Source organism: Pezoporus occidentalis, unplaced genomic scaffold, assembly GCF_034315485.1.
Source record: "Pezoporus occidentalis ecotype Australia unplaced genomic scaffold, CSIRO_AGI_Poc_V1 ctg68, whole genome shotgun sequence".
In the NCBI taxonomy this organism is placed as follows: Eukaryota; Metazoa; Chordata; class Aves; order Psittaciformes; family Psittacidae; genus Pezoporus; species Pezoporus occidentalis.
In genome coordinates, this window is record NW_026916030.1 from 5,971,176 (window position 1) to 5,983,832 (window position 12,657).

Here is a 12,657-nt window from a genome sequence, read left to right on the forward strand (position 1 = left end):
TGGGGTGGCCGAAGGGGAGAGAGCAGGAGAACCCCCGGCCAACCCCACGGCATTAACAACGTGGCGGCTGAGGCGCCAGCCGGTGCCAGCCCGTACCCCACATGGAGCCCTGCCCGCCCAGCACAAACCCTCACTGCCCTTCCCCAACATGGCATCCGCCCGCCTCAGTTTACCGCTTGCACGCCGGCAGCCCTGTCGCCCGGGTTGACGTCATCCCTCCGCGCCTCCCCCGTTTCCATGGTAACCGCAGAGCGGGCGGTGGGAGCGCGCTGGGTCGTGGCCCCCTCTCGCCGCCATGTTCACGGACACCTCCGCGCCCGGCGCCGATGTGGAGTCGCTGTGGAGGAGCGCCCGGAGCGCCCGCTGCGAGGCGGTGAGACCCCGAGAGACCCCGTGGGGCCTCGGACCGCGCTCTCAACACCGGCCCGAGCGGCCGGGCCGGGGGCAGCCGCTCCTTTCCCCCGTCATGAAGGGGCGGCCTTGCCCCTCGGTGAGGGCCCCCCAAGGTTCTGCTGCTCCAGCCCGGGGCGGAAGGAAACCTCCCCCTCAGTTCTTTACGTCCTTACCCCTTTGCAGCGTTTTACTAATCTAGGCCCTTTATATAAATTGGCAAAGAAAGAGGTGCAGCAGCCACAGAATTGGTACCTTGGGAGCTGATAACGCTGTGCTTGCCCTCATGTTTGCCATTTCTTCTGGAGGCTTTCATCCCTTTTGCTTTCTCTCACCCTCCCCATTCCATGCACGTGGCCCAAATTTGCCTGACACGCAGGTGTCCCTGCCTCAGGTCAGATCAGATCATGTGAAGGTCACAAACACATCACCAACACCCAGATGGTTACGCAGGCACCCTCCTGTTAGCCATGAACCAGAGGTGTGCAAGCATGCTTGGGTATCTCTGAAATGCCAAAAAGGGGAAGGTGCTTTGAATGTTCTGTGCAGCACTCTTTATTTACGTTTGCATTACAGACCCTGTCTTCTTTTACTAGAAAAGCTGCCAGACTAGGAAAATTTCAACAGTGGAAACCGCAGCGCAGGCTCGTACCAGCCGAGATGCCAGCGTGCAGACAGAGCAAAGTACAGATGCTCTCTGTGACTTCCAGCAAAAGGTCCAAGTAGATTACGCTGGCCTTCGCTCATTCCTTCAGAGGGTGGAGGACACTGTTATCAAAGAGCTAAAGAAAAACTGGGAAAGCCGTGCCTTTGATGGCTTTGAAGTGAACTGGACAGATCAGAACGAAAGGGTAAGTTGGCAGAATTCAGATCCTTACCCCAGCAGAACCGGTTGCAGTGGCTCTAACTCGTTAGTTCTGTTTCTTACAGCTGTGATTGTTCTTGCCAGATTCTAATCATTAGTCATTACTAGATGGGTTTCTTCCCACCTGCTCGTGGCCTGGCCTGGTAAAGCTGTTCTTCCTACTAGCGACTGTGTTGCAGTAGCTTTGTGAGAGTGAAGCCCACAGATGGTGTAGGCTTGTCCTCACCTTCCAGCAGCCCCTTTAGAGCATGCCAAGCAAGCAGGTATCTAGAAACAGTTGCAACCAGTGTTGTTAAGCAGCTCTTCCTGCTTAAGTTATATTTGTTGGGTGTATGGTGCTCAAGAGTGGAAGCAATCTATATCAATCAGTGCGTGTTGGTACCATCGTTTGCAACCCATCGCTTGTGAAACAAGTGCTAGGCTCATACCTGGGGGGCTGTTATAAATCCTTATAGCACAGCTTTCCAGAGCTGTGGTGCAGCCCCTGAGGTGTGTGCTCTGTGAGAGGCAGTTACGAGGTGACAGTTAGATAGTGTCAGGTCTTGTGAGGGGATTTCTTCCCAGTAGGAATTCCACAACTTTTCCACATGTGCTGCTTGGGCAGAGGGGAAGCCGGCACTGTGCAGGGGTGTGCACAGCTCCCATTTCCCTGCTTCAGTGCTTGAACTCGATCTCTTCCAGGTGCTGTGTTTGCATACATTGTCATACCCAGAGGCTCAGGATCAAAACCTGCAGGTTACCAGCATCTCATGGAATGCAACTGGATCCGTTGTTGCATGTTCGTATGGCCGGTGAGTACCTGACTGGATTGAGAGTGCAGCAGAGGTTGAGCTGGCTTTTAAGATTGACCTGAGTTTTAAGTATGGTCACTTTCTCTGCATTTCTAAACTGTATATATCTATATATAGGTACACCTTATGCAAGTTAAATAATTCATATTCAAAGAAACAATATCTTAGGGCAGTCTTAAATGACAGCTTGTATTTCTTCTGCCTTCCCCCTACCCCAGAATGGATGCACGTACTCTCACTGGTTTATTTCTAGATAGATTCTGTTTGGAAAGAAAACATAGAGAGCAGATGCACTTGCAAATCTGTGTAGGTGAGGTTTGGAAGTACGTGCTTATCTTCACTGAAGATCCTGTTGTTTTAATGTGGTCTCTCAGCACCCCGGATGAACCTGGCACCCGTTCGCGCGTGCGCCTGGTGTCGTGGACGTGTGCTAACACACACTTCAGGATTTCTGACACGAGGGTTGGAAAAACGTGCATCAAATCCAGTGAACGTCCACAGCAGCTTCTCCCTTCTGTGCCGGCTGCTGCCCTCATTAGTTTTTTATTCCACTGCCGTTTCTTGATTAAAAGCCCCAGCAAAAAGGGTATCCACGAGGGAATGCGCAGGGAAGAGTAAAACAAGGCAAACCTGTATGGTACTTGCTCCTTCTGCTCTCCCAGGCTACAGCTGTTTTCAGATGAGAATGTGGTTTCTGTGTCTGTGGTTACCCTCAGTACAATTCCCTTCCACGAACTCCTACAGTCTCTGTGAATTTGTGTAAACTTGTAGCATCTACAACATCCTTTAATAAGGAGCTTCACAGCTCAACTACCTGTTGGATGAAATCTGCTCCTTTTATTTGATCATATCTCTTCCAATAAAAGAATTAAGAGCATCAGCTAAAGGCAGTAGAAGTCAGGCTCAAAATCCTTGCTTCCTGTCCCAGCCACTGACTGTTCTGTAGATCTCTGTCCTCTGTATCATCTCCTTCTAGCCAGAAGGGGCATCACAGGGGTCAGCTTGGTGCTGGTGCAGAAATCCATGTAACATTTTGGCAAGTGTGCAAGGAATGAACTGGATAGAAATAAAACGAAGTATCTGGTGGCTGTCAGCATCCCAGAGGAATACTTCAGGATCCACTTGTGGCAAACAAGTACAAAGGGCATGGGACTGGATTGCATTCTAGAGCCGGGGTGTGCAGCACGATTTGTGCAGGGTCACCCCCACCATTTGGTGGTTGTGAAGAACGTTCTCTGTTCCTGCGGAGGCACCTGGGCTTCAAATCACGCTGCTTCTCTCAGGCCAACCGAGGCTGCTGTGAGCCCTCCAGCTAAGGTACTGTCCCACGGTGTATTCCTAGACCTTGGATCTTCGAGTGCTCCTTTAGAGGAGATGTGGTTTGCAACTCAGCAGCAATTCAATCTCTTTAGATTTTCATTCCCAGATACTCACAGCAACTCTCTGTATGGACCCTTTATATTGTTCTCATTATTTGAATGCTCAGTAGGCCTTGGAATTGTTTCTGAGATTTACTTGCTGGCACTTTGTAAGTACACTGACACATACTGTATATATACAAGCCTGCAGAGAGCTTCTATCACCTCATGATCCCCTCTCCTCAGTTTTCCTTCAAGCCACAAAGCAGAACATGTAAATGCCCAATGGACACCAGATACTGGATCCTCTGGAGCAGATAAGGCAAGACACAGCTTTCTCTTCTTCAGGTTGGACGATGGGGACTGGAGCACAGAGAAATCCTATGTTTGTACCTGGAATCTGGACAGAAGAGGGCTGAACCCAACGCACCCTGACCTAGTGGTGGATGTTCCCAGTTCTGTCATGTGCCTGGCTTTCCACCCTTCCCAGCCTTCGCTGATAGCTGGTGGGTTGCTCTGACTCTGTCTGAAATGAGTCCTCGTTTCCTTCAGCTTGAATCATTTTCTTCCTCTTACTCAGCTTCATTTGCTCATTTGTTCCGAGCTCTCTGACCTCAGTGTTCCACCTTTGTCCTTTCAGGTGGCCTCTTCAGCGGGGAGCTGGTGGTGTGGGACACCAGCAGAACAGAGGACCCGGTGATCTTGAGGACAGGGATGACAGATGACACTCACACAGATCCAGTCTATCAGGTAACAGAGAACGGCTGCAGCAAACAGGGCTGGGGCAGACGAGCAGTCCCATGACTATTTCACCCCTTCAGTTCCTGTCCACAGCCAGGCTGCTGGTTCAGTGGTTACGTTCTCTTGTGGTTGGCTGTTTTCCCCCAAATCCAGCTACTGAAACAGGCATTTGCTGAATTTGACACCCTGTAAAAAATAACTTCTCACTATTCAGGGCAAACAAGGAGTTGGCCTGTTCCTGTGCTGCAACTCTTTCTTGGTGCAGATGCAGCCAACACCACTTACGATCAGCAAAGTGTTACTGATCCTTAGTTGGAAGTTTAAAGCTACACCCTTTAAGGATGTCGGAGTGTCTCTTCCTGATGCTTTTCATCCCTCTGGGGTCCTGTGACTGGGCAGTCTGTGTTATTTTCATTTCTGAAAGTCAGGAAAACGCTGTTTATGGCTGGGTGAAAGTGCTGTAAACACCATGTCTCAGAAGCGATGGCAGATGAACCACAGACGCTGCGATACCTCATGCAGCCCTGAACACCCGAACACGTTTCTATCCTAGCACTTCCATCCCTGCGCCAGCTCCCGGCTGGGTCGGTACCAGGATGACTGGCTGCTGCTGGGCTCTGCTCCCGTGTCATCCTGGGGTGGGGTGGGAGGTGTTAGGGGACTGCCAAGCAGGGGCTGGACCAGCGTGCTGATGGTGTTTGGAGCAGGTGAACTGGTTGCCTGACGCCAAGCACAGAAACCAGTGCCGGCTGCTGAGCGTGTCGACGGACGGGAAGATCCTGGTGTGGAGGGAGGAGCGAGACGGGCGGCTGGTCCTGGCTGAAGGCTTCGCCTTGGTGGCACAGCAGATCCCTCGTAGCTCTTGGCTGAAGAAGGTGAGCTCAGCGGTTCAGGGAGGGCTGATCTTACAAACCCACTCCTAACGCTAGAGCCCATGTGGCAGAGCTCACATCCCATGTGAGAAGGGTGAGGAAAAGCCCCTCTTGAACAGATGCACTAACCCTTGATCCCCGTCTCCTTTCCCATACTGGAATCTCTCCTTGGAAGTCTGACAACAGGTGTGGTTTTGCCATGCTCTGAAGAGAAGCTGCTGGGATGAGGAAGAGAACTCGCTTGTAATGATATTAATTGGCATGAATCCCCTTGTAGGAGGGTTCTGCAGAGGTTAAAGGCTGAGCAGTGCTACAGATGTGGTGGCTGGTGCCAGCTGTGCTGCTCACTGGGTCCCTGGCAGGCTGGTTCATGCTGCTGCCCCTGTGTTCACTGGCGGCCCCGGCTCTCACAGCAGCTTTGTCTCTTCTCGCAGGTCGCCTGTGGAGAGGCAGCGGTCGGTGTGACCTCGCTGTCTTTCTCCCACTTCGATCCCCGGGTGTTCGTGGTGGGTGTGGAAGGTGGTTACTCCCTGCAGTGCTGCACGGCTGCAGCGACACCGGCTCTGCACCGCACGGGCAGCTCTGTGCCGCTACGGGCACCGGCAGAACTCGCCTTCTCCCCGCACGGTGGCCCTGTGTACTCCGTGAGCTGCTCCCCCTTCCACAGGCAAGTGCTGGGCACCGACACTGGTGCTGCAGCTCGGGCACAGTTACTGCCTGGCTCTAAACACCCAGTTTTCAGGTAGCCCCAGGGGTGGGAGCCTGTGTCCAGCAGCAAAAAATTTCTTCCAAACACCTAATACAAGCTCCCCTTGGTCAGTTTAAAGCCATGACCCCTTGTCCTGTCCCTACGTGCCCTTGTCAAAAGTCCCCCTCCAGCTTTCCTGTAAGTGATCTGCCCCTCAGAAATCTTACTGGTGCCCGCCTGAATTTGAATTGGATCTCCCATCTCTGCCTGCAGTTTACCCACCACCCGCAGAGGAGGTCCCACACGGTGTTGCTGTGAAATGTGCTGACAGCGCTGATTTGCATCTAATTTGCAGGAGACAAACGTGACTCCAACAAAGCCCATCCCTGTCTCAGCAGTTCTAAGGCCTCTGGGCCACACAAAGCCTCATTAAACTTAATTGAGGGCAGTGACAAAGCTGCATCTCCACAGCCCAGGGTACGGGTTGGGAATCACTGCCTTAGGGTATCACTTAGGCAAGGCAGTGATACTGTCCAAGGTCACGCTCCTTGACTGATCTTTAGTGTGTATCTTTAAGCAGTAAAGCAAAGCAAGTTGTTTCTTGTTCCTCCCTCCCCCAGGAACCTCTTTCTGAGCTGTGGGACTGACGGACAGGTCCACCTGCACTCCATGCTGCAGACACAACCCCTCGTTTCTCTTCAGTTATCAAAGAAATACCTGTTCTGTGTACGCTGGTCTCCGGTCCGACCACTCGTCTTCGCAGCTGCGTCGGGTGAAGGCAAGTACCTGCAGGAGCTTGCTCTTAGAGAGGAAACTGGGATCATGCTGGGTATTAATTAGTCCAAGTCAGTTGTATTGATGACACTTCCCGGGAGCAGACAGCAGTGACCATGTCTGCACTGTGGTATCATTGCAGTGGGTAACGTTTAACTCTAGCCAGGACTGCATCGGTCACGGTTATGTTTCACTTTTGATGTATCTCTTCTGCTGCTGCCCCAACCACCCACGGGTGTAACACGGTGAGATCGCCCTCCTGCAGCTTACTTTGGTCTTCCTTGGTTTTCATGTTTGCTTCCAGAGCAAGATTTAAACAGGAACTTTTCCCTTAGCAAACTGCCCAAGTTTTGGGTTAAGGAACGGGGATGGGGCAGCACTTGGCTGCCTGGTTTCAGGTCTCTTGACAGCTGAATGAATCCACACTGTCCTGCAGTGATGTCAGCTGCCTGTCACAGCCCAGACACCATCAGAGGGAAGGGAAATGGGTTAAAGAGAACAGCTCTGAGCTCCAGGCTGAGTAACTACTCTGCTGTTAAACAGAGTGACCACAGCTGTTAAGCTGCAGGAACTGTTTTACAGGAGAGGTGCACCTCTTTGACTTCGAGAGGAGCTCGCAGAAGCCGGCTGTATCCATGAAGCAGGCTGCAGGCGAACACCCTGTGTACTGTCTGGAATTCAACATGAAGCAAACTCATCTCCTGGCCGCAGGGGACGCCACCGGAGCCATCAAAGTCTGGCAGCTCAGTTCAGACTTCACTGAGCAGCGACCCAGGGAAGTGACACATCTGGAGCAGCTGGCAAGTGAGAGCACGGACTGAGGTGGCAGCACAAGCCTGGTACTTCTCTGCCTCCACAGGTTTTCCACTCACCTCTTCCACAGCATTGACCTGAGAAACACTTTGCTATGACAGTGGGAATTTCATCCATGCATCAGTTAAACTCTTATTTAACCATGAAACACCAGCCGCTGTGGTTCGACCAGTAACTTTTATTGAAGCACACTGCACCATGTTTTGTTTTCCCTAAGAGTTTTAAGCTAAGCAGTTTAAGGTTACATCATAAAGTAACACTGATTATTGTAGAGCACGAAGAGAGAGAGGGAGAGAGACACATGCAGAGCTACAGTCAGCAAACGTGAGCATGTCCTTCGCATCTTTTGGTACGAGTGGGGGGGGGGGGGTGTCAGATCAATTCACAAAGAGTGAACGTGTAAATTCTATGTAGTCGTAGGCAGAAGGAAGTTCTCTGCCTTTGCCGTCCATGTAGGGCTTCATGTGGGAGATGCAGTAATCGGCTTGTTCCCGGGTCAGGTTCTGAAAGACACAAACACAGAGGTGGAGATGAACGCTGGGGCTGCGGAGGGGCGGTCATGGAGCCGGCCCGTTCCCAGCAGCACAGGGAGCTACGCCCAGCCTGGAAACGCACTGGCTGCTGGCACAGTTGGCTGAGGTTGGAAGGTCTGACCTGCGCTTCCCACCAAAGAACACAGAGCAGGTAACTGATACGAGGAAGTAGTGCAAACCTCTTTGTTTCTCTGCCAGCCGGTGGGTTCAGACAGGAAAAACCTGCTGTCCTGGCAGGGCAGCGAGAGGGAGGAGACGTTTCTACTGTCTGAGCTTAGCCTTAAGTTTCTCCTTTGCATCAGTGCCTGGAGAAACATCTCCCTCTAGTCTTCACAGTGACGAAAATAAAGTGTCAGTCTGAGGACAGTGAACACCCTCCCAGGCCTAAAGCAGCTCTTGTTTTACTCAGCCTCGGTAGTTCTTTGGCAGTTAAAGCTTTTTCTGTACCTCTCAGAGCCAGGAAAGCAGGTAAGGGCTGTCACCATCATCCCTGCTTTAGCTGCAGAGGGCACCTTGGCAGGTTTGGAGCTAACACACCACCAGTGACTCAAATCTCCAAGCAACCGGTGCCCATCTTTGTTAACAACTTACAACCCCTCCATCATCCCTCCCCACTGGGCCCCAGCCAGCACATACCTGGTAGAGCTCCTCCTTGGTCACATAGGGCTTCCCCTCTGAGCTGAGGGCACGGAAAGCGCTCTCAATCTCCTCACTGGACTTCACGTTCTCTGTTTCCCTGCTGATCATGAAGGCCATGTACTCCTGCAGTGAGACGTGTCCATCCCTGCCAGGGAAACACAGAGTGAGCCCTGCTGCCCATCAACGCACAAAGCACAGCGCTTCCGTACCCGCCTGAGGGGTCTTGGCTTTTCTGGGAGGAGCCTTAAGGCAGGGGAGCATCAACACCACGTCATTTTCTACAGTAAGTACCTGTTGGGATCGACAGTGTCAAGAATTGCCTCAAATTCTGGGTCTGGCTCTCCTTCCTCAACCATAGGCAGGTCGTAGCCGAGAGAGCGCAAGCAAGACTTAAACTCCTGGTGGTTAAGTCGTCCAGATTTGTCCTTGTCAAAGTGCCTAAAAACATAACACCAGAGCTCACATTTTTAAGTGTCAGTTGGTGAGTACCAAAAGCTATAAAGTGGGTTGAAAACCAGAAGAGATTACAACTAGTCCACTGTTCTGGACAAATGAGCTTGAATCAATCAATAGTTCTATCTCACGTGCACGAAAAGTAAGCACAAATTCTTTGCTTTGCTTAAAAAGCATCCAGAAATGGCTGTATTCCCAGCCGGAATTCCCTGGCACTCCCGGTTCTTGCCCTCGTGCCCAGCAGAGGCTCTCTGTCTCTGGAGGCTCTCGCCATCTGGCAGCCATCAGAGCAGCTCAGCACAAACCAGGGCAGACAACAAAGGAGCTGGAAACAGCTCAGTCAGAGAACCCCATCAACAGGAGCCATCCACGCGCCAAGAAGCCTTTTCCGAGCGCTCCCCTGCACTCACTTGAACATCATGCTGAACTCCTTCAGGGCCTCCTCCGTCACTCCAGTCGTGTTTCTGAAAAGGAAGAAGCAAAACTGGTGAACAGCTCCTGAACTGCAGAACTCTGCTGGTGTCCACCTGCCCCAAGCCAGTGGCTGCATCAGAAGGTGAGGACAAGGAGCAAACAGCACATTACAGCACCACAGTTCAACAGAATCAGTCCATTCCTCCAAGATCCTGTCGCTGCTAATGGCTAACAGGAACTATATCCAAAACTCCTAACTTCATCCCTCTGAGGACAGCCAGGAGGTGGTGGGGATTTACAAGCTCCCTACATCCATAAGAGCATACAACTGTTAGCACAGACCATACAAGGTCTGTTTTTAGACATGGGCAGATGCCTCATCTTCTATCGCTCCCCAAGCCCAACACACACGAGCCAGGCAATACCGAGCTTGGATTTGCTGTTCCAGGTTGTGCTGCATTCTCATGCCCAGCTGATCAAGCTGGTCCCACTGCTGGGCCAGCCCCACGGTGCTGTGTTCCGTGTATTTGTTGTCCAAGATCAGTGCCTCTTCCATGGCTGCTCCAAGGTCCTCGATCTTCTTCAGTTGGCTTCGCATAGCTCGGATCTCCTGGTGCTTGCGCTGTTGGGAAGGAAGAGGAGAGAAATCAAGTAGCACAACTCCCCCCTTAAAAGGTTGGACATAGGCTGGCAGGGGAGGGAGGGTTCTATCCTTTTACTGCTGGGATTATGTAGATGTATACTGGGATTTTTAAAATCCTACTCAACAACATTCCTCCTTGTGCACTGTTAGAAAACCACTTCTTGAGCCAAAACACTCTGACTGGGAAACGTGCTGGAAATACTGGATCCTCCCTGCCCCTACGCTGCTCATCAATAAACACAGAACAAAAAGGAAAATGGTATCGGTGTTGTTTTATAGTTGTGATCAAACATCAGGTATGTGAATAGATAATCCCAAAGATCCCTTCAGTACTTGGAATGTGAGCAGTCACTTAGGATTTTACCATGGAATGACACGCATTGCCAGTCCCACCCCAATTCCACGTTTTAGCATCACTTACTTTAGTAGCTTCCAACTGTGATTCTAATGTTCCAGATTCCTCCACCATGCATGACCTAAACACAGAATCACAGTGAGAGAATGCACTTATCCCAGAAAAAAAAATGGCAAGTGGGGCTTGAAATTAACAGTCCTTCCTTGAAAATAAAGACCCTGACAGCAGTGTTGTTCTCCTATAGATATTTAAACACTGGTTTTGTGTTTTGTTCTGACTCATCCTGTTTCAGACGGACACACGTTTGATTTTTATCTCTTTATACAGTTAATTTCTAGCCCCATTTAAAGGCAACACCATCAGCAGCCACACTTCATGCCAGATCCAAAGCACCCGCTTTACTGGACCTAATGAAATTAGGAACTTGGTGCAGTCCCACCCCACTCCCCCGTGCCCAGCACACACACACACACACACACACCAACTACAGGTGATTCCCTGGAGATGGGCAGCGCTTGCCAGTGGGGTACAGGGGCTCTACAGAGGGATGTTACATGAGGATAAAATGGGGGAAAAAGATGTTGAAAACTACTGGTTTGGTGTAAAAGTAATCCTAGTATGGCACAATCACTGCAGGAAGCCGCAGACCTCCCCTACCCTGCAGGGGCTGGGGGACTGTTGCCCTTCCCACCCCTACTGTGATGCACCCAGAGAAACTGAGGCATGGTCACTCTTCTACAGCTGATTTCCACACTGAGCTTCTAGGCACACCGCAGCCCCTGCTGCAGCAGATAAAGATCACACTGTGGTGATGGTCTGAAGATCTATTATATAGGGACTGGCTATGGGAAGTCTCTGCATGCTGCTTCCTGCCCCCCCCCCCCCCCCCCCCCAATATCCTAAGCATCCTTGAAGTAGCAGTGGTTTAACAATCCCTGCCCTTCCAACACGTAGGGTGAGAGCTCACACTGAATGACCTGTGCATGGACAGCAAGCCTGGGCGCTGTCTCCTTTGACTCTGTGGTATATAAGTTCCTAAAACTTAAGTAGCTGGTATTTAAGTCACTAACACCAGGGTTTTCATCCCCACTGAGGTTTATCCTCCTACACACCCTTAAGCTTCTTGAGGGAGATTTCAAGTGCTGAATCACTCTGTACCAAGTATCTGGGGGTTTCTCACCACAGGGTTAAGCTCAGGTTCAATGCACATCTAAAGAGATGAAGCGCACGCACAGAACCCTGAGCAGGAAGCTGGGAACCACCCATGGAGAGAGTCAACAGGGAAACAAACCTCCAAGCATCTCTAAGGCGTGAGAGTTAGTTGGAAAGAAAGCGAGCCTTGGAATTAAAGAGTGCATTTGAAAACCAAAGTGAGGTTAAGAAAATAAGAGGAAAAAACCTTCCAGATAGATCATCCCCAACTTCATACTGATAGACACGAATGACACGACGATATGCTATGCTAGTCAAAGAAAAGAAACCAGGTAAATTCCTTAAAAAGATGGAAGAAAGAGCAAAGGAAAGAACACACCGAAACACGGCCACTGCAGCGGAGCCACACTCCAAGCCAGCACCACCTTACAGCAAACACAAGCAAGTGCTTTAGGAAAGGAAATTACTCAAATGCTGGTTGCACGCACACAAAAATAACGTGTTCTTTTCGTGTAAGTCACAACGACCGAGTCTCACTAAGAGACAAGTTGAAGCCCTGCAGTTACCTCCTCTACAGGTTCTTAAAGGCATTTATTCTTCCTGATCTCTGCTCTGGGCAGCGGAGATGTACACACAGCAACACCCATCTTGAAACTCCTCTGAGGCTCTGCCTTCCCTCTTGCCAAGGAAGGCTAAGCACAGTCAATGCCTCTTTGAGCTAAATCTGTGGTTTTAATCTATTCAGGCAGAATTAAGGACAGAGTCAGCCTGGCATATCAGCAGCCTTCTGGTAATGTGTTCAACAAAAGAGCCTGGCATGGTGATCTCGAACTCTGACCCTACATCTTTCAGTAAATGGCTCCTTTCTGCTGGCTTGTTCCTGGACACCAGAACTAATCTACAACACTGCTTCACAAAGGAGCAGGGAATTCAGCATCCGTTCCAGGAAAATCTGCTCGGTGCCATTAAACTGTACAACAAAACCGGGGTAAATTATTTTTATCTGGCAGAACACAAGACACTGGGATCATTTCAGAGCAAATAAGCGGCAGTTATCTGCAAAGATTCCACCCTTTTATTATGAAAAGCCATCTCTCTCCATGTGAAAGGCTCTCTCAGCCTACAGAGGGCTGACACACAGGCCCTTGCTCCAGGCCCAGACATCATTTGTTGGCA

General features: G+C 50.7%; 2 protein-coding genes and 1 long non-coding RNA gene across 12 annotated transcripts in view; 2 read left to right on the plus strand and 1 right to left on the minus strand.

Annotated features, from left to right (window-relative positions):
* Positions 1-221: 221 nt before the first annotated feature.
* On the plus strand, positions 222-7,483 carry DYNC2I2 (dynein 2 intermediate chain 2). 2 transcript variants are annotated; one of them, XM_062641440.1, is made up of 9 exons: positions 222-373; positions 987-1,241; positions 1,937-2,046; positions 3,753-3,910; positions 4,045-4,154; positions 4,853-5,020; positions 5,452-5,684; positions 6,326-6,483; positions 7,062-7,483. In XM_062641440.1, exons 1-9 carry the CDS (start codon positions 296-298, stop codon positions 7,298-7,300), a joined length of 1,509 nt encoding a protein of 502 aa, XP_062497424.1. In that variant the 5' UTR covers positions 222-295; the 3' UTR covers positions 7,301-7,483. The 2 variants fall into 2 exon arrangements, with proteins under 2 accessions (XP_062497424.1, XP_062497423.1); XM_062641439.1 differs by lacking the exon at positions 7,062-7,483 and having other exon boundaries at positions 232-373; positions 992-1,241; positions 6,326-6,560.
* The window catches only part of SPTAN1 (spectrin alpha, non-erythrocytic 1), a 48,349-nt gene continuing 43,142 nt past the window's right edge, over positions 7,451-12,657 (minus strand). For 5 of the 9 annotated variants that reach the window (XM_062641427.1, XM_062641429.1, XM_062641428.1 and 2 more), the window contains 6 exons: positions 10,396-10,450; positions 9,757-9,953; positions 9,328-9,381; positions 8,756-8,902; positions 8,462-8,609; positions 7,451-7,795 (listed from right to left, as the gene is read on the minus strand). In XM_062641427.1, the coding sequence (XP_062497411.1) occupies positions 7,670-7,795; positions 8,462-8,609; positions 8,756-8,902; positions 9,328-9,381; positions 9,757-9,953; positions 10,396-10,450 (727 nt within the window). In that variant the 3' untranslated portion in view covers positions 7,451-7,669. Of the gene's footprint in view, positions 7,796-8,461; positions 8,610-8,755; positions 8,903-9,327; positions 9,382-9,756; positions 9,954-10,395; positions 10,451-11,728; positions 11,792-12,657 lie in introns of all 9 variants that reach the window. The other 4 variants (XM_062641421.1, XM_062641426.1, XM_062641422.1 and 1 more) reach the window with 1 other exon arrangement.
* LOC134175443 (uncharacterized) lies at positions 9,922-11,706 on the plus strand. The gene is made up of 2 exons (XR_009969013.1): positions 9,922-10,006; positions 10,125-11,706. It is a non-coding gene; the product is annotated as an uncharacterized LOC134175443 (long non-coding RNA).

Coding starts and splice junctions, on each gene's coding strand:
- DYNC2I2 (XM_062641440.1), top strand. CDS start 296: ATGTTCACGGACACCTCCGCGCCCGGCGCCGATGTGGAGTCGCTGTGG. Junction 374..986: donor GGAGCGCCCGCTGCGAGGCG/GTGAGACCCCGA, acceptor TTCTTTTACTAG/AAAAGCTGCCAGACTAGGAA. Junction 2,047..3,752: donor GTTGCATGTTCGTATGGCCG/GTGAGTACCTGA, acceptor TCTCTTCTTCAG/GTTGGACGATGGGGACTGGA.